Source organism: Amia ocellicauda, chromosome 14 (genome assembly GCF_036373705.1).
Source record: "Amia ocellicauda isolate fAmiCal2 chromosome 14, fAmiCal2.hap1, whole genome shotgun sequence".
Classification (NCBI taxonomy): Eukaryota; Metazoa; Chordata; class Actinopteri; order Amiiformes; family Amiidae; genus Amia; species Amia ocellicauda.
In genome coordinates this window covers 33986891-34007287 of record NC_089863.1, presented here as the reverse complement: position 1 = coordinate 34007287, position 20397 = coordinate 33986891, and the positions used below count along the sequence as shown (strand labels likewise).

Below are 20397 nucleotides of genomic sequence, written 5' to 3'. Positions count from 1 at the left end.
ACAATCACTCCTTGATCCTCTGCAATCCGGCTTCCGCACAGCTCACTCCACTGAGACGGGACTCAGACTCAGACCACGGTGACTCAGACTAGGACTCGAACCCGGATCATGGTGACTCGGACTTAGATTCAGACTTGAACCATGGTGACTCGACTACAAGTTTGCTAAATGCACATGGTGCTTGGGAATGGAATGTCAGAGACAGGGCTAGAATGTGAGAGATGACGACCTCTGGTAGCAAACTGGGGAAGAGTGAGGTGCAGATATGACAAACTAGATAGTAATGTAATTTTTGGGCCCCACAAGGAAAACAGCAATCTTAGGCTTATAGTCATTCTGAGCTGCAAAATATGCAAGCTACTTCCAATCAATGTATATGTGTTATATTTACAATTAAATATGGTTCTGGATATTACTCAGTTGATATATGTTTTTTTTTTAATGTCAACTTAATATATTTATACAGCAAATAACTTTTTTATATATCATATAATAGAGGTAGAGCATTGAGGTTATTGTATGGTACTCAGTTCAGTTTCTCTTGCTGTGGGCTGCAGTGCACAAAAGTAGATGTGCTAGATGCACAGAACTAATTTGAAGATTAAATGTTTTCCCCTTCTTGTCATGATCTGCAGAAATCCGATTTTGGAACTCTTTTGGGACACTTTCACCACCAAGCAGCTCATTGAATATACAATGTGGGGCTTTTCTGAGAGTTTGCCTGTATCAGAACATTGTGAAAGATACAGGAGCATCATTATAAGAACAGAGTAAAACTATATTTTCCTCTTGTTGTACTCTGATCAGGCTTCCAGACTGATTCACATACTGTCCATATGTATATGCTGAAAAGAGAAAAATAGTATTAGTAATCAAAAATGCAGACAACATTAAAATATATATTAAGAATAACATTGACGTTAAAGTGATATAAAGTTATCACATAGTTAAACAAATAAACAATGTAAATACCTATGAAACTGTTGACTATTGTAATAGTGGACACAAACAAGTGTAATCTGCTTTGTTGCATGTTTTCAGCTATTTGTTTATTCTTAATAGAGGTGCCATGATAACTTATAATATGCAAGTTCACACCTTTTTTTTGTTAATCACTTCCCTTACAGCGAAAGAACACCCACACCCACATGTTTAAACCCAGCAGTATAGGCATCGACTATATTTTTAAATAAAACACTATTTCAAATGCACTAACCAAGTTACAAAACACATCTTGGGTAAATTTGGCCACCATTGATTATACATTTTGAATGTGCTTTTTGATATTTCACTAATTGATGTGATATTTCAGTACAGACAAAGTTTTCCTCAATAGTTTCATGTAACTTGGCCTTAGCCCATGTGTATTACAGTAAACCATAGTAATAATTTAATAGAGCTTACAACTATGTTTATTTGTAGTAAGTATTGTACTGTAATTTACCATATAGAAATATTAAGGTACTATAGTAAGTACCATAAGTAAATGGATAAATTCCATGGTAAATTATGGAAAACTTGGAAGTTTCTAATGTTATAATGCATACAAGTTGTCCACTTTAATCTTACAATCTGAGACTCTGTTCCTATATACAGAGAGTTTTTACATACAATCTAAACTATTAAACCTTGAGTAAAATGTATTTAGTTCCTCTGCCAGATTCATATCCTCTTTAACAGCACACAACACATTCCGCCTAATATCCTGCATTCCTACCATGGACTTAATCCCCTCCAAGGCCTTTTACCATGAATTACCTTTACTCAATTCACTCTCTACTTTGTCTTTGTATCTTTGAGTTTCACCACTAAGATTAACACTCTTTGGACCACCTGACTCACCTGACTCACCTGACCTGAATATTGTCCCCCGATTAAAAAGTAATATTCTTCTGATAAGAACAATTTTAAGAGATGTATTAATCCAGGGTTTATTGTTGGGAAAGATTATAGAAGTTTTACGGGGATCACCATATTTTCACAGAAAGTTAAATAACCTGTTACTATATCAACCAGATCATTTAAATCGGTGCAAAAGTCTTAAAATGTCCCAATCCGTGCAGTCATAGCATCCTGCAATTCCTGAATGCAGACCTCAGTCCAGACCAGAATGGATATTAGCTGAATTTTCACTGAGAACTGTATCGGACTGCAGTACATTGCCATGACAAATACATGCAACCATGAAAGGTTGTAAGACTAGGGTGACCATATGTCCCAGTTTTAACAGGACAGTCCTGGATTTTAATTAAACATCCCAGGCCATTTTCCAGTGAAACCACTGTCCAGCAGGGATGCTACAACAAGAAGTTCACAGCAGGGTTCAGGGCATGTTGGGAACAGCCTCCAGTAAATTGGCTGACCTTAGTGGACACATGGGAGACCGGGGGAATTGTAAATAATTGGGGTGAACGTTGTGGGGTGTATTTGTTGTCATGTGTGCCCAGTCCATTCTGTGTGAACTTTTGACTATCCACCCTGGCAGGCACCTATCACAGCCTGTTTCCTTTTGCCTTCCATCTGTGTCACAGTTCTTGTAAGTATAGTTGAGAAAGCAGTATACTGAAAAAAGAGAAGCTTGAGTGTTTGCAGAAATTATGTTATTTGAGCTTCTTATCCATGGGCATGTAATGTAAAAAATTGCTACATTATTGTTATTATGATGTTTAACTGGTTTTGAATGGAATTTATATGTTGACACTTCTTCCTTCTAATTATTCCTTTGAATGCTATGCCCTCTGGTGCCTGGGGGAGCTCACTGTCATTTCGCATTTTTTTTCTTTTTTTTTTTTTTTGGATAGTCATGGTGAACCTATGGCATGCTCTCTGAGCTGATTGACAGTTTGTGTTGCAAGACAGCCCCATCCCCCAAGTAATTGAGCAGCACCAACATTCTCTGAATATTTATGTTTTAATGTTATGATGACTGTTCAAAGCTGTTGTGCTGCATTTCAGGTCCAGGAGGAATCTGGTAAAAACAGTAAGTCTGTCCCAATGTAATTGGTTACTATTATCTCCTGTATTAAATGGAGAAATAGCCACAATTTAAATTTAAAAATTTGGACACTGGGACCCCTTTATAGCAAGCTGTAAATTCTCAAAAACAATATTTCTCAATATAAATGATGCCTCTGATGTGTACATTTGATACTAATTTATTTCATGTTTGTTTTAAAATAGCAGTGCCTCACACAGTATATTCATCTACTACCAGTCTTATTTATTGTACAAAATGTACAAGGAGTAGATATATTTATGCAAATATCAGTTAAAAAAAAAAAGGTACACTGGTAATGGTAGTGTGCAATTGCAAACAAAAAAAAAAAAACAATATGGAAAGGACTACTGACGCAGCGTGCAAAATTAACAAGCTTTTACTTATTGTATTGTAACAGCAGGGCAATTGACGATTCTGTGGGACTTCATGTTGGACTTGGAGGGGGGAGGCTTAATAAAATGGTGGTTTGAGACTTTCAAACGATACCGTATTGCATGTGGTATGCTGGAGGTAACAACGATTGAGTGAAAAAAGTGGTTGAGCACGCACCTGATTGTCCCTTTTCTGTATGACTCTCGTTTGCCTGCTTCTTGCACTTTTTATCTGTCTGCTGGACTGTCAGTGGCAGACTGCAATCAGGCTGCTGTGAGTGGTGTGTGAGAAAAGCAAATGAGGGGTATCTGTGTAATGTCACTAACCATGAGTCCCTCTGCTGCAGTATGATACATTGTGATTGTTTCTTTTAATATAATGATAGCATTATAATTATCAAACTTAATGTGTGATGAAATGTGATTCATGCATTTTACAGTACTGCAATATTCAAATGATGTATTAATTGTGTGACACACATCTTTATGTTGTGATATGCATGACATTAAACAGGTTGCTTTCTATAATATGTTAAATAATGTCACGTTAAATGTACTGTTATGTTAATGATTCTCTCATTTGCACGAAAAACAAAGACACAAAAAAAGTGATGATAAGAGATTATATATTCATTAACACTAGAACTGCCAAGGCCATCGATTTGACAGGTTGCATTTTGAAAATTTAAATGACTGCGGAAGTGATTTGCGGTTGTCTGTTTTTGACTTTTCCTAAATATATTTGTCACATGAGGTGACATGGCTCTTTATTATTTATATTGTTATATTGTGTTATATATATTTTTTTTCTTGATTAGTGTGTTTTTAGTTATTATCAGTATTGCTTGTCTCCATTCATTATCACTATTAAAGTGTGCATTTTATTGATTGCTTTATTGTTATTTCACTGATTAATCACAGTCTGCTTATTTGAGCCAAATTGCTTAACGCCACACAACTGCACCTAATAGGATGACGCCAGTGGTGTAGTCTAGGTTTTTGTAGTGAGTATACTGTGATTTTTCCTTCCCAACCTCATACTCACCTGTCCCAGAGCGACACCCCATAAGCACCACCACACTCACTAATGCATACAGTATACATCTACATGTAATTGAGAGCATTCTGAAAGACTGCTGTGTTATCAACATGTCAATTTATTATAAACAACACAAGACTTTAACAGCCAATGACATTTACAGCTGGGGAGACTGACTGACTGACTGAGTAGCGGTATTAACACTCACCAACACTCATTCATGGGCTCAAATTAGCGCCATAAGTATCGCATTCAAAATAAAAAAAAAATTAAACAAAATAAAAAAACAGAAAAAATTGATATTGAGATCAAAAATAAAAAAATCGAATGCACATTTTTTAGAATTGTAAACAAAAAAAATGTATTGAAATGCAAAACAAAAAACCAATAGCAAAACTCGCCTGCAGTCCCTGTCTTTGCTTGCGATGCTGCAATTTTTGCTTTCGCCGCCAGTTTCTTTGCTTTTGATTTATTTTTTCTCGTTTACGAGTTTTGGCACTGTTTTGTCGTGAGGGCGGGATTTACAGTGAGGCATTGATCCTGGGTCTCCATTGGTCCAGCAGGTTTGAGTGACATTTTTTTAATTTAACATCATTTTTTTTTTGTTTACAATAATTTTTTTTTGGAATGCGATTTTTTTTTTTAATGCGATACTTATGGCGCTAATTTGAGCCCATACATTACAGAATATTATGAACTGAATTATGAGGACACAAAAAGTGGTCCACATCTTCTTGAGCACACTAATCTTCCAAAACCATTGTCAAACTTAGGCTATGTACCGTATCAGCTTAAATGCATGAGAAAGCATCCAGGAACTGCTACAAGACAAATAAGCTTAAAAAAACAAAAAAAAACAAGGTTAATTAACAAATTAGCTTCACACCATGGCTAACAAATGCATGAAAAGCAGGAGGAAGGAGAAAATGTTCCTCTCTTTCAATAGCTAATTATCTGACAACTATTGATAACTAACATTATCGTATAGTAATTTAATGGTGTAAATGTTTTAAATTAAGGCACATTTAAGACGACCATGGATTAACTTGAATTTGCATAGTCATTGACTTTATGAATTTCAATTGTTTTTACATCAGCTTTGCATGTGTGCTGATATCTACCTAACTTTCTGTCCCTCCACTCTAACCAAGGATGTCTGTTTTTAAATTCCCTAGCCTGACTTTCAGTCCACAGGGGTGGCCAGGAGTTCTCATCTCTCTCATCATCTGAAACAAGGTGATATAAACATTGTATTCTGTTTACTACTGTACACAGACACACACAGTATCTAAGTTGTCTCTCTCCTTCTCCCACATTCATTGATCCAGCACACCAACCTTAGTGAAGTTAGCTAGTTATAGATACAATTCAATATACCAACAATCCCCTGCTTAGAGATAGTTTCGTTAATGATAACGTATATGCTACTTTTCAGGTAACGTTACGATAGCATCAGGCGCGTTCTCTGTACTGTGTAGGATAGCATCAGCCTAATCTGGCTCATTTTCTGTAACGTTAACTTTCGTGTCATCTGTTGCAGCTGCAGTGTCACCCGAAGCCGCAGTAGCTTCAGGGGCAGGCTTACGAAAACATTGAAAGAGTGGAGTTTGAGTTTGCTTTCATTTCATATCTCCTTTAGTGATTCACATTAGTTAATTTCAAACTTGCGCCGAGAATGACTGCCAAGCAACTGCATTGTTGTTCCTTGGTAAGTGACGTCAGAGCCAGGTCACATGCCACGGAAGCCTCAATGGTCCAAAAGTCAGCGCTTTGCAACACAGACGGGGTGAATTATGAATGAACGTGTGAAAGTTCTGTCACAAAACGATGTTGTTTCGTATCTTCGCGCTTTTTTAAGTGGGTATACAGAAATCCTTGAGCTTTCCTAGTGGGTATACGGCATATACCTGCGTATCACTTAGACTACACCACTGGATGACGCACCATGACTGGCCAGCAGCTTCTGTTACCTGGGCTCAAGAGATGCTCCAGGCTAAAAGTGGAAATGGGAGAGCAGTCAAGATAGGAAGGTCGGAGGAGACAGACAGGCAAAGAACCTGAGACTTGGGGAAGCAAAGGGGCTGTGGGGTGATTGGTGGTGATTAAAGGAAATAAAATAATAACAGAAATAGTGTGATTAAGGGTTATAATAGGGTGTGGTAGTATAATTATGTCTTACAGTTTGGAACAACTGTATTCTAGGACACCATGACATAGCGCATTCTCGGTGCAGAGACAATAAGATATGTGAAATAACATACAGAAAGCAGAAATCCTATAAGTTTCACCGGGTGCCGCCGCGATTGCTGCTGGGCCCGAAGTTCCCCCACTCCGGCGAGTGACGGGGAGGCATCGGGGGCGCTGGATCTCCGCCTCTCCCCGAGCCCCTCCGTCTCCTCCAGGGCTGCAGTGATGAAGACAGCCGCACGCCCTGCGCTTGCGTCTCTTCCTGCTTCCACTGCTGCGCCCCTCCTGCCTGCAGTGCCCGTGGTGCGCGCCGCCATTACACCCACGGGCTCCCTCCCCCTCTTCTGAGTCTTCGGTGGCCTCCTCCCTCACGAGGACTCAGAGCTTGAGGCGGAGCTCATGGAGGAGCAGCTGGTTGCTCCCACCCCTCCTCCTTTGAGTGTGGACACACCTCCTGCTCCCACAGGACAGGACAGGGAGTTCTGGGCAGTCATCCAGAGGGCCGTGGAGACTCTCCAGCTCCCCTGGCCCTCTGATCCTGCCCCACCGCGCTCCAGGTTTGAGAGGGGTCAGCGCGTGCAGTCGCCCACATGGAGCCTCCCGCTGCTGCCTGACATCCTCAATGAACTGAGGGCTACCTGGGACCACCCGGCAACACCTCCCGCCCTAGCCAGGAGAGGGGAGGTTTATGCCAGGACCCCCGGGCGCAGCAGAAGCGGGCTTCACGCGTGGAAATTCCACCATAGCCGCACTTGTCTCCCTACCTCCGCTGTCCGCAGAGCCACGCGACCTGGCCTGCCCCAACAGGCAGTGTCGCGTCACGGAGAGCCCAAGCTCTCCAAGGTCCTGTACTTGGCCCAGTTGGCGGAGCCCTCGGAGCATGATGGCGCATCACCAACCCCGCCCCCTATCTCTGAGATAGCAGCCGTGGCTGACCAGCTCGTCACTGTGATGCGCCAGGGGGCAAGGGCAACTGGGCGATCCCTGGCAGCCATTGTGGCGGCGTGCCGCCAGCTTTGCCTGTCCCAGGCATGGCGGGTCCCTGAGGCAGACAGGACTGCAGTGACGGAGACAGCCGCGCACCCCGCGCTTGCATCTCCTCCTGCTTCCGCTGCTGTGCCCCTCCTGCCTGCAGTACCCGTGGTGCGCACCACCACGACACCCACGGGCTCCCTCCCCCTCTTCTGAGTCTTCGCTGGCCTCCTCCCCGCCACGCCTTCGGCAAAGGAGGTCAGGCTCAGCGGACAGGGAGCGCAATGAGGCCATCCTTGCTCTCAATAGCAGGATGGACCAAATCTGCGCTCTCCTGGCCGCGCAGGCAGCGCAAGCAGCACAACAGTCGCTGCCCCCCCACACCATGACGCTCCACCGCTGGCTCACGCCGAGTCTGTCTGCCCCATCCCAGGAGGAAGACAGTGGATGGGCCACCTGGCAGGAGGACATGTCCCAGGCCGCAGCTGACCAGCTCGTCACTGTGATGCGCCAGGGGGCAAGGACAACTGAGCGATCCCTGGCAGCCATTGTGGCAGTGTGCCACCAGCTTTGGCTGTCACAGGCACGGTGGGTCCCTGAGGCGGACAGAACTCGCCTCATGGATGCCCCTATTTCACCGGGCTTCACACACACGCACACACACACACACACACACACACACATATATATATATATATAAACTCAGCAAAAAAAGAAACATCCCTTTTTCAGGACACTGTATTTTAAAGATAATTTTGTAAAAATCCAAATAACTTTACAGATCTGTATTGTAAAGGATTTAAACAATGTTTTCCATGCTTCAATGAACCATAAACAATTAATGAACATGCACTTGTGGAATGGTCGTTTAGACGCTAACAGCTTACAGACGGTAGGCAATTAAGATCACAGTTATAACAACTTAGGACACTAAAGAGACCTTTCTAGAGCCTCCAGCACCACCTCCGGTCCCTGTCCTGTGGCCACCTCCCAGACCTCCTGACCCAGTCCCTGTCCTGTGGCCGCCTCCCCGACCTCCGGACAATTGTTTTGCCCCTACCTCTGTGCCTGCTCCTCGGTCCCGTAGCTGTCCCTGCAGTGTCCGGCCCCGTTCGGCTGCGCTGAGCATGGAGGGGGGGGTACTGTCATGGTCCCCTAGCGCTCCCCCTCTATCCCTACTAGGGGCCGCCATTTCCCTGCCTTCTCTCTGCTCTCATCAATCAGTCTATTAACATTCCGGTGAACCATGTGCACTCTTGCTTCCATCCTCTGTTTCCATTCGCACTGCACCTCCCAAGCCTGGTTCCTGCTCCCCTTTATAATCCCCTCACTTCCCTCAGTTAGGGCAAAGTTTCGTCAGCTCTTCCTGCGACTCCGAGCCCTGTTCCTCCAAGCCGTGTTCCCTCGACCATCGTCCGTAACCATGACCATGTCTCTGCTTAGCCTCCATTGCCCTGATCCGCCTGTCGGACCATCCTGCAATCCAGCACTGCACTTGGGTCCCCTGTTCCTGAGCCCCCGAGACACAGGTGTCATACATTTGATGGTGATTTTATAAGCTGCCTTCAAAATACAGCTGATTTTAATTCTGTATCAAATCTCTACCCATCAAAGTAAAAAAGAAAACAATGACTTGTATGATATATGATTCACAGAGCAGCAACTTGGAAATCTTTAGCCAGCAAGCAGAGCAATGAAGGCAATCCAGGAATCAATGTTAGTAAAACAAGCAGATAGTCAAAACCAGGAAAACAGGGCAATGTAGATTATCCAGGAGTTGGTAAACGAGGGGCAGGCACAGGTCAAGATACACAGGTAAAATCACAGAAGGAATAAATGCTTGGACTGTAACTCAAAGAGAAAAGACTCAAAGACGTTGTAATGAGCAGGAGAAACAAAGAGCTGTATATGCACAGCACTAATGAGCTAGGGCAACAGAGGAAAGGTGTGCTCATTGACCAGGATGCAGATATCACTTATCATAATTGAACAAGTGACAAGTGAGCAGAAAAGCCAGAGGAAACAAAACTAAAACATAGGAAACTCTGGTGGTGATCTGGGGAAGTTCATGGTGAGGACATGATACATACACACACTGCAGTTATTCTACAGATATCACTATTCATTTATTTTATGTTGATAAGGAGAAATTTACTCCCTCAATAGATAGGCAGAAAAGGAATTTACATTTAAACAGGGCACTGTCCTACATCAATATTTAATTTAATTAAACTTTGTTATTCTCTATAGTACCAGAGTTGGGTCCTTTCTAAGGTTTTTGTTCAGCCTGCATTGGTATTGAACAGCTGTGGGCCTCACTGCACAGATGTAAGAAGCACTGTCTCTCAAATCAACCTTCTGTATTGCAAGTGTTGTTTTCCTTCCTTTGTCGTGTATCTCCATTGTGAAACGTGCAATTACAACTTTTTTATTATACGAATGAACTAGAATCTGCGGTGATTGATTCGGTCGCTGTATATACCAAAACAATGGGTCGTCAGTGGTAATATTTTGACTGCATAACAGTTCTGTGTTGCCACCCTCAGAGATGGCAATGCTTTGATCCTGAAATACCTGAGAGTCAGAGAAATTACCTGAAATAGAAAACAAACAATAACAAAAATAGATATTGAATCTAATTGAAGAAGAAGAAGAAGAAGAAGAAGAAGAAGAAGAAGAAGAAGAAGAAGGAGGAGAAGAAAATTGAAGAAATGTACTTACATATTAAATATAAGCAAAGTAATGATTTAAGATTCATTTGGTCTGATTTGTGGCACCAGCTAATGTGATATTTTTGTCTGAAGACATATAAGTGTATATGTATGCAATGGGAGGAGCAAAAGTGCTTTGCATTCTACACAGGGTACACATAATATGTACATCATATCATTTCTCACTACTACTGTTACTACTACAATTATTACTACTACCACTTGCCATGATGCACCGTATTAGTAGGAGTATTAGTAGTAATAATAATACATTATCAATAATATTATTATTTAATACAATTTATTTCTGAGCACAAAATGTTTATTGTGAAAACTATAAGTCACCCTATAAGCAGGGACTACCCAGGGCAGCTCACAGTTTTTACAATAAATATTGCAGAATACAATACACATACTTCCTATAACAAGTGCAAATATAAGCAAGTTATGTCCCCAGTAGTTGCTAAAGGGTGGGGAAGGCACAGTAGTTGATACAGTAATATTGTAGAAATCTTAAGAATACATAAGTAATCAGGAATATGAGGGAGGGAGCATAGTTTAAAATTCATAAGAGCATGCTGAACAGCCCATGATTACAAATACTGTATGAACCATAGGCATAGGTTTAGGAGGGGGGACAGAGGAAACGCATCGCCCCAATGTTGAGAGAACATTTAATAGTCCCCCCAATAATGGGACCCCGACTCCATAGGCATAGTGGACTCATCCCCCCAATTCTGAAACCAAACCTATGCCACTGGTCTGAACAGATGTGTCTTGAGAAGATGCCAGAAGGTGGTTAAGGGTCTGTGAAGTCCTGATGTATGTGGATAGGTTGTTCCACTATAAGGGTGGAAAAGGAGCAAGCTGTGGAGGAATGGGAGCTGAGAGGGGCTACAGTGAATCCTCTAGTGCTCGAGTGGTCTGCAGGGATTATAAAAACAGATGAGTCTATAGGATTCTGTAGGATTCAATATTTAGATCAGAATCAGATAGATTGCTTCTACGTTAATTAAGAAGTCAGTGTATCCTAGGAATATAACAGGCAAAGACATATTTTGCACCAAATAATATGAACATTTAAGAAATCTCAATATGTATATATTTTGTCCCCAAACAGTAATTGTAGTATTTGCCTGCATGTGTATACTTCATGAATTCAGCATTTATGGATTCAATTCTATAAATAAAATAACACAACAGTGCCTCTTTGTGGATACATTATGAACAATAACTTATGGTGTAGATCAATCTGAAACCAAATGAACTTGCAGGAAGTGCTGATAGTGTAAAGTATTGTCCACAGGGGTCAGATTCAGATGCCACATATCAGAGTAAGAGTAGCAGTGACAGTGGCAGCGAGAGTTCAGTTGAGGGCCATACATCCTTGCTAGCTCTCCAGGTCAGAGGGAGAGAGAGGTACAGGCACCGTAAAATGTACAGGAAGTGTCACAAGCGGTGCGTGACAGCATAATCACTAATTTATTTATATTGATTTATATATCTTATCTATACTGCTGTTGCACTTACTCACTTATTATTTTTATTTTGCTTTACTATCTGCAGTTATTGGTTGTTGTGTGGTGGTTTGATTGTGTTTATTTTTATTTAATTACAGTATTATTCGGGTGATGAGTTTATTAGTAAATTGTCGGGCGCACACCGCCAGCTGACATTCCCACGTGAATTACCCTGTGTCATACAAATCGATCACCTTCACCTGTCCCCTTAACCCAGTGAATCGGCTATAAAAGCCTGGGAGTCTCCTCTCTCAGGAGCGCACACATCCGTAGAGGCAGCAAGCAGGCAGAGAAGCTGCAGCAGAAACCCATAAAGACCAGGGCAGGAGGGAAAGGCAGAGGGCGAAGAATGGAGATCCAGCTTGTGTGAAATATGTCCTATACTGTGGATTACAAATTGCTAAAGAGAAATAGGACAGTACACGAGGATCCAGGACAGAAGCAACTGGCAGAATGAGCAGATGGCAAAAGGCTCCTGGAAAGGCTGATTACTGGAAACTGAGGTTATAAATGCATTGTAGTATTAAATGAAAGTGTAAACACAGTTGTGAGAAAAAGGCTTTACTGAGTGACAATTTTAGCTGCAGTGGGGAGGGGCCCAGCGACAATGAAGAAGAGGAGGAGGCGGCCCGGGGGCGCTGCTCCATCGGTCTCCCTGTCACTCTCCCTTGTCAATCTATTGCCTGTGAGGGGGCGTGTGCAGCTGGAACAGCAGGCGCTGGGGGCATGGCTGCATCCGAGGCTGCGGGGCTGGAGGAGGAGACAGATGAGCTCAGGGAGAGGTGTAGGTTCAGACTTCTCAAGCCCCTACTGTAACTCAGGGATCTCCGAACATGGCAGCGGCATTCTGTCTGATTGCGCCCTGCTCTCAGAGAGGCACACAGTAACTGAGATGGCAAGTAGAGTACCTAGCGTGACTGGGCCACTGTAAGTGTGTCTCCACTTGGGGGCACCGCAACACCAACCGGAAAAAAACCCAGACAGAACACGGTGTATCCAGGCAATGTAGTAGGCCAACAGCCGAAGCGGGGCCTATTACCAGGGCCGCAATAAATGCCGACAATGAGGCATAGTAGAGCTTGATCACAGCAAGCTGAGAGAGCGAGACCTTGTACAGCCACACACTGGACCGCCGGGCACACCACAGCGGGGCCGGTGGCTGATTGCGCCTGCTGTTGGAGAGAGGCAGAAAGCAACTGGGACGCCGCCGTAACAAGTAAAACGCCAAGCGGGACTGGACTGCTGTAAGTGTGTCTCCACTCGGCCACGCTACTGGGAACATGGGGGCACTGCAACACCAACACCAATGCAACCTTGTTGCCGGACAGAAGGCTGTAATGCGGGTGCAAGCCAGCAGAGGAGCCCCTCTCACGGCCGAGGTCTCTTATGACAGACATTTTTCTGACACTGGTAACGCTCCCGCTGTGAAGGAAAAAGGTCCTGTGGACAAAAACCAAAACAGCAAGCAGTAGGATAATATATGGCACTATATTAACAAATATTATTTTTAAAACTGTTCTTGTGAAACCAAAACTGAACCTAGGTGCAGCCGGACCTTCGGTGCACGGATGGAACAGAAACAGGATTAGTTATAAACGACTTAATATGACACACAAGACACAGACAAGACAGATGTAGCAAAAACGGCAGAGGACTACACTAAAGGTGCAGCCAGCCAACCAAAAAATGCAGAGTTTGTAATTCATTTGCAAAACACCCAAAGACACAGAGAGCTCGTGTTCTCGAGTCCAAGCAAAGAGGCAAAAGAGGAAGTTCCTTGTGCAGATGTCACCTTTAATACAAACAGGAAGTAGGAAGGGACCCGTTTTGAGTGATGGGCACAGGGGTCAATGGCAGCTTTGATAGAGTGACATTTAATTCAGGTTCTAATTGCGTAGTGCTTCTGACTTAAATAAACACACAGATGGACTCACCACTGAAATGTCACAAGGAAGGGGGAAACACCACTCACCATAGGATCTGGAGTCGGATCCGGAGAATCCTCCACAGACACCAATAATATTATGTATTTATTAATTATAATAATCGCTATAAGAGGCTTAGTGAGCTGGGTTTAAAAAATAAAACCAGCACACACAAAGACAGCTTCTCCTACACTTTGAAAAGGTAAAATAAACTTTACACAGACTGTCTTTACAATTCCATTCAACATGTTTTACACTGACACCCACAGTTTTTGAAAAACGTTTATTTAACAGCAGCTAACATTTTGCATGCAAAGGATTTTTTGTGCAGTTTTTATAAAGAATTCAGAAATACATGTGTTTTTTCCCTCATTAGTTGCAAATGAGTATTGGCCCTCAATATTGGTACTGGCAACAGGATTCTAGTTGCAACCGACGGTGGTGATGGTGGTGTTTTGGTCTTTTCTGCTCCCTCTAAGCCTAGCACTCAAATTAAAAATGTCTTCCCCTTTTGATTTTGTACCACTAAAAGTAAAACCACATAGCATCAGACAGGAATTTAAACTAGTGCTTTGCTAAGATATCAATATTTTATACTATGTATTAATTTATTTTAAGACCCATACATCAAAACATTCAAACATTAGAAGACATAGCAGTAGCCTTAGACATTGCTCTCCTCCTATATAACAATGTATATTCTTTTTATATATAAATATAACATTATATAAATACAATAAAATATAGATAGGATCTTACTTGTCATAATAAACCACAGAGACAATAACTGTATCACATATGTTCATAACTGATAATCTGTGCTGGGATCTGCAAGCACTCTTGGAGTACAGCCAGTTTTTTACAAGCAAGTTTTTGTACAGCTTTTACAAGTCTTTGTCATAATGTGCTACCCTCAGAGCACAGTAATAAAGAGCTGTGTCTCCTGAAATGAGACTTGCAATGGTGATTTTGGTGGATTCTTGATCTGTAGTAGAAGTGAAACGACCTTTAGCAAAGTCTGCAGTATGAGCAGCAGCACTGTATGAGCGGGCTCCCTTTCGTAGTATATATTGTGGAGGCTGATGTGAATACTGCCGATACCAGTAGAGATTCACAGTTTGGCTGGTTGTGGAGTAAGAGCAGTTTAGAGTCACAGATTCCCCTTCTGTTCTGAATACCTCTGTCTGTTGAGAAATGATGGAGTCTTCAGCTGCCATTGCTGAGAAATGGGAAGAAATAAAAAAAGGAATGTTAAACTTAATACATCAGAACCACTTACAAGCTCCCTTTATCTCTCTTAGAATAAAGAAAATAATAGAAATGGTAGGGTGTATATACCTGTAAAGACAAGAACAATCAAGATGAAAAGTGATCTCTCCATTGAGAGGTTTGGTTATTTGTGGGACAGATTTGAATGATGTTTCAGTTTTCCTGTTCTGTGTTTCTGTAGCGTGTTGCTTTTAATGTGCATGTTTAAGTTTCATCACCACATTTAAAATGTCACATGCCCTGTTTTACCTTTCATCTTCAAAAGGGAGTTTGTTTCCTGTTTCACTCTGCTTCAAAAAGTTGACTAATACTTGAAATCTGTTTTGAATCTAAAAATGGCAGAAGCACCTTATATTAGTTTTATAACAAGGTAACAGCAATTCTAGCAGACATTATATGTATAATCCATTGTAATTAAAATCTGACAAACAACATTCAAATGAAATTAAACACACAATCACTTCCTGGAGCAGAAAGGACTATTCAAATATCTAAGTTCTTTTCACCATAAATGTTATGTTTAGAATCATTATCATTGTTATATTTATTATTATTACAATAAGAATTGTAATTATTATACAATCAATATTACTCATCCTATAGTATAGCTATTGTATACACATCTCAAGAAACATGTTGTATAGTAGTTGTTGCTGTTGCTGCTGTCTTTAAGAAATCCATTCAGCATGTATTATTACACAACCATTCGCCGTGCAGAAGCACTAAACTCTCTCCTGTTTGCAGCAGATCACATGCTTTTTTGGGAATGACATGCTTTGCGCCATGAGTGAGTGATCACGCGCTCCCGGTGGCAGATCGTGGGGACTGCTGATGGCACATGCGCACATCCACCACTAAACATGAATCCTAGCTGGCACTGAATTTGTCGTAACACCTGCCCATCTTGGAAGCGACATCAGCATAACATGTCTCCTCCACCTCTGTGAAGTTGATTCCTTATTCCTTATTTTTCAAAAATAGGTAATGGTTCCTTATTCCTTATTCTTTATTTTTTCACAAAATAAGTAAAGGTTACTTATTACTTATTTCTGATTTATAAAAATAAGTAATGATTACATTAAAAAAAAAACATTGTTTCTTGATAACTTAACAATGGATACGTATGTCTTGTTACTGTTTTCAGTTTTTCTGCAAAATAAGAAATGTGTACTTATTTTTTTATGTCTGATTTGTGTTTTTTTTTTAAGTAATGGTTATTCATTCCTTATTCCTTATTTCAGTTTTTTCAAAAAATAATTAATTTAATTTAATAATTAAATTACTTATTTTTATATTTGTCCCTGTTTAGACATAAGAAATGGACACTTATTGCATATTCCTGTTTTCAGTTTTTCAACAAAATATGTAATGGATCTTTATTTCTTATTTCTGAACCACAGTTTCCAAAAAAAAAGTAATGGTTCCTTATTCCTTATTTCTGTTTCCCTGTTTTTGAATAAATAAGTGATGGTTACTTATTTCTTATTTCCTGTGTCCAAATATTGGACGTATAGGACAACACCATTACAAACACATCGATACAATAACATATGACAATGCTTCATGGGCTGACAGAGACACAATGTAACGTGGAGTGATGCTTACTTTATCTTTATTTTAATTTCCCAGTTTAAGGACACTTATCTCTACCAATAAAAGTAAGATACAGCATTGTTTACTTCAGTAGTTCAGGCAGCCCCCTATGGAAGTCAGTGGAAGACATAGTGATTGAAGTAATGGAGGTATTTTGACCTGAAACTGCTTGGCGGAGGGAACGACAGCCTGACATTAGACCCCCCACCCCCTGTTCAGTATTGAGTTCAGCGAGAGGCCATGGTGCTGTGATGCTATGGAGCCTCTAGCACAGGGAAGGAACTTGTTGTGTTATATCTCTGATGTTGGTCTGCTGCCAATGGTCTCCTGCTGGCTCTGCGTTCTTGTCTCCAAACACAGCCAAATTCAGCCTATATAACCGGTAATCAGGGTCGGGGGCATTTAAATTTCTGGAATCAACACCATGGACAAAAGCTGAAAGTCAGAGCTTTAAGTATTGGTCTATTTATCTACTGAATTTGACATTGTTAAAAAAAAGTTTGCAAAGTATTTTACAGTTCATGAAAAAAAAAAAACTAAATGTATCCATCTAATTAAATAATTACACCAAATTAGCCACTGAGGACTTGGCAGGAATGAAAACCAACAGACACTGTGGCCCTCTAGAACCTGAGTTTGAGAGCCTTGTTACACATCAGTGCTTTACAACCCTGGTTCTTGTGTACCCCTGTGTCTGATGGTTTCAGTCCAACTGTGTTGTTAGTTTCGGAGCTGAAAACAACTGAAAAGGTAAAAATAAACCAATTATTAGTTCAATTAAGGATTTCATTGGGCAACTAAGAGCTCACAGCAGACACAGGGAAATACCAAGACCTACACTGAGAACCATTTCTCCACATCATCTCTATTTCTGCTTTCCTCAGTAATGCTAAAATTAAATAATAACAAATTAAAATTAAGTAATAACAAATGTTGAATCTAGTTATTGAGTGTAGCATGTGTTGGTAATCCTGGTCCTTGAGAGCCATGGTGTCATCTGTCATCTCTAATTTCAATTTCCTCTGAAAAACGCACTAACCAGATTTGAGCATTCAGGTTACATTTATACATTTGAGTATATTTGTAGGAAATTGTATAAAACAACTGCATCTGATTTGGAATTGGAAGTGTAATTTCTAAAGCTGAGGGCAAATGGGGCTAAAATAAAATTAAAATCTATCTTCATTAATATTCCAGTTCACTTCAGTAGGAGTTAGTTGTGTTTCACATCAAATATATACATTATTTGAATGAACAGCCTGAATTTGATTTAATTTTAATAAGGTCATATTTAACATGCTTGTTGTATATTTTCAGAGCATGTGGTTTGGGACCCTTTTAGTTAAAGTAAGAGAAAAGTGGAATTTAGCAGCTAATTAAACTTCTGTAAATGTGTAGAGACATAACTGCAAACCCTTTTATAATATTATTTGCTATTCCATTAAAATACCCAGTTTACAAACTGTTTGCACCTTCATTCAAATATTCCAAAACCCAGAACTCCTAAACTTCTAATTTCCATTATCTACAGTGATGCAAATGCTTTCTTGAAAAAACAGATCATCTAGACTGTTCTTTCAAAAGTGGAATACACCTTTAGATTCACCTTGACTGGTATTGTCAGGATTTTAGGACAACACCTCAGTATATACTCTTTAATGGGACACATAGTTACAATGCAATCAAGCGATTTTTGTCCACTGCAGACAGACAGAAAGTAGATTGGCAGTTTGAATCATCTCTAGGTGTGCCTCTGGAATACAACAAATGTATTAATATGTATTACTGTGCACTGGAAGCCCACACTGATGAACTTCTAAGAACACTGGTACAAACACATGTTCTTTGCTCAAAATATTAACATTATGAGTAGAGCCCGACCGATACAGGTTTTTGGGGTCCGATACCGATACCGATAATTAGGGAACAACATTATCCGATAACCGATATAGACATTTTCTAGCATGGATTCCTCAAATTTTGCTCTCAAAGATATGCACTGAAGGCAGGATTTTTACATTTGAACAATAAACAGAACTTTATTAACTTAACATTAATTATCATAAATAACCACAAAATCAAACATTGCAAAAATAAATATAAATTAGAATGTAATATAAAGGAAAACTTGCATGTTTTATAAATTAGAACATAGAACACTTTATATGAACAATTTCACACATAAATGCTTCTTCCCTAATCCAGTTTTTGGCTTCATTTACGGTCTCGTTTGACAGGGGGCGCTCTTTGTAGCGTGGGTCAAGTATGCATGCCAGGACCACCTCTTTTGAGTCCTTCATCTTGGAAACCTTTTCTCCAGGCTCTCCAGCATGGTCTTCCTTAAGGTCTGGATTCCTCTACTGGTGGGTCCCTGTGACTCCAGCAGATGCTTCAGCACTAACACACAGAGTACAATGCATGAGGCAGAGGAGTCCGCTTTGCTCATTTCAAGCGTTACCTCCTCGATTGAGGTCAGGGTGTCCACCATGTTTGAGGTTACATCCCACTCTTCTGCACTTAGACATGTAAAATGCCCATGGTCACTGGAGTACACAGTGAGAGCTCTTTTCTGCTCCAGCATCCTCTGGAGCATGTGCAGTGTTGAGTTCCAACTGGTTGGCACAGCTTGAATAATGGAGTGTTGAGGGACACCATCCTCCTCCTGAATGGCAGAGAGTCATTGCTGTGCAACAACTGAATGCTTAAAGTGTGTGGCACATCTCCTGAGTTTTGCCAGTATGTCCCCCACTACTCTCTGAGAGCTAAGGCCATCATTAATGATGAGTTGCAGAATGTGTGCACTGCAGCTCAAGTCGGGCATCTCCAGCAGTCTCATCCCTTTAGCCATGTTGGTGCCACTGTCTCGTAGCACCAGCAACACACGTTCCTTTTCAATATGCCATTCTTCGAGCATGTTCATGAACATCTGCCCAATGTACTCTCCTGTGTGGGACCCAGACATGGCCTTTACATTCAGGACAACTTGAAGTCTCTTCCAATTCTGGTTAATAAAATGAGCAGTCAAGCTCATCAGGGCTTCAGTTGAGCCTGACCAACAATCGGTTGTGAATGCAATGCTGCTTCCTGCAAGTTGCTTTACCTTTGCAACAACTTTGTTGTAAAGGTGGCCCATCATCTCTGTATGGAAAAACATTTCACTCCTCAAAGTGTACCTGGGCTCTGCCTTTTAAATGAGCCTTTTAAATCCAGTACCCTCTACCATGGCATATGGTTGGATGTTTGTAGCGATCATCTCCATTATCAACTTGTCCATCTCTTTTGATCTTGGGTCAGTTGGGGACCATTTTGCTGTCCTGTCAAAAACTTGAAAAAGAGTGTGTTGCGTTGACTAAGTAGCTGTCTTTTTGAGTCTTATCATATTCTTCTTTATGTTTCACGCACAGGTGTGTCCACAAATTACTCATATTTTTTAGGCTAGCTTTGTTTGATCCCTGGCTGACTTTCACTGTGCAGATATTGCAAACCACTGCACCAGAAGGGTCTTTGGTAAAAAAGTCCCACACCTTGCTTTTGTTGCTAGCCTCAGCCATCTGTAAAAATAGAAATGAGAGAGAGAGATTAATACAATATTTTTTAGAGCTGTATGGAAGTCAACTATCGTGATTGTAGATTGTAAAAACACACAGAGAGATAAATAGGCAGTAAATAGTCAGATATATTTACACAAGAAGCACCACAATTTCTTGTCTTTTCAAATAGATTGTCTGCTTGATCCTACACTATACTTATGGAAAATATATTACCTTGCGCACAGCACCAAAAAAATTAATAAATACTACTTTAACCCTTTC

The 20397-nt window shown here is 40.9% G+C and overlaps 1 protein-coding gene across 1 annotated transcript; it reads right to left on the bottom strand.

The window, feature by feature from the left end:
- Window positions 1-16850: 16850 nt before the first annotated feature.
- On the bottom strand, window positions 16851-20136 carry LOC136767385 (zinc finger BED domain-containing protein 4). The gene is given in 4 exon segments (XM_077248931.1): window positions 16851-16995; window positions 18767-18890; window positions 18893-19931; window positions 19933-20136. Coding segments are annotated over 4 exon segments (1512 nt in total).
- Window positions 20137-20397: the final 261 nt, after the last annotated feature.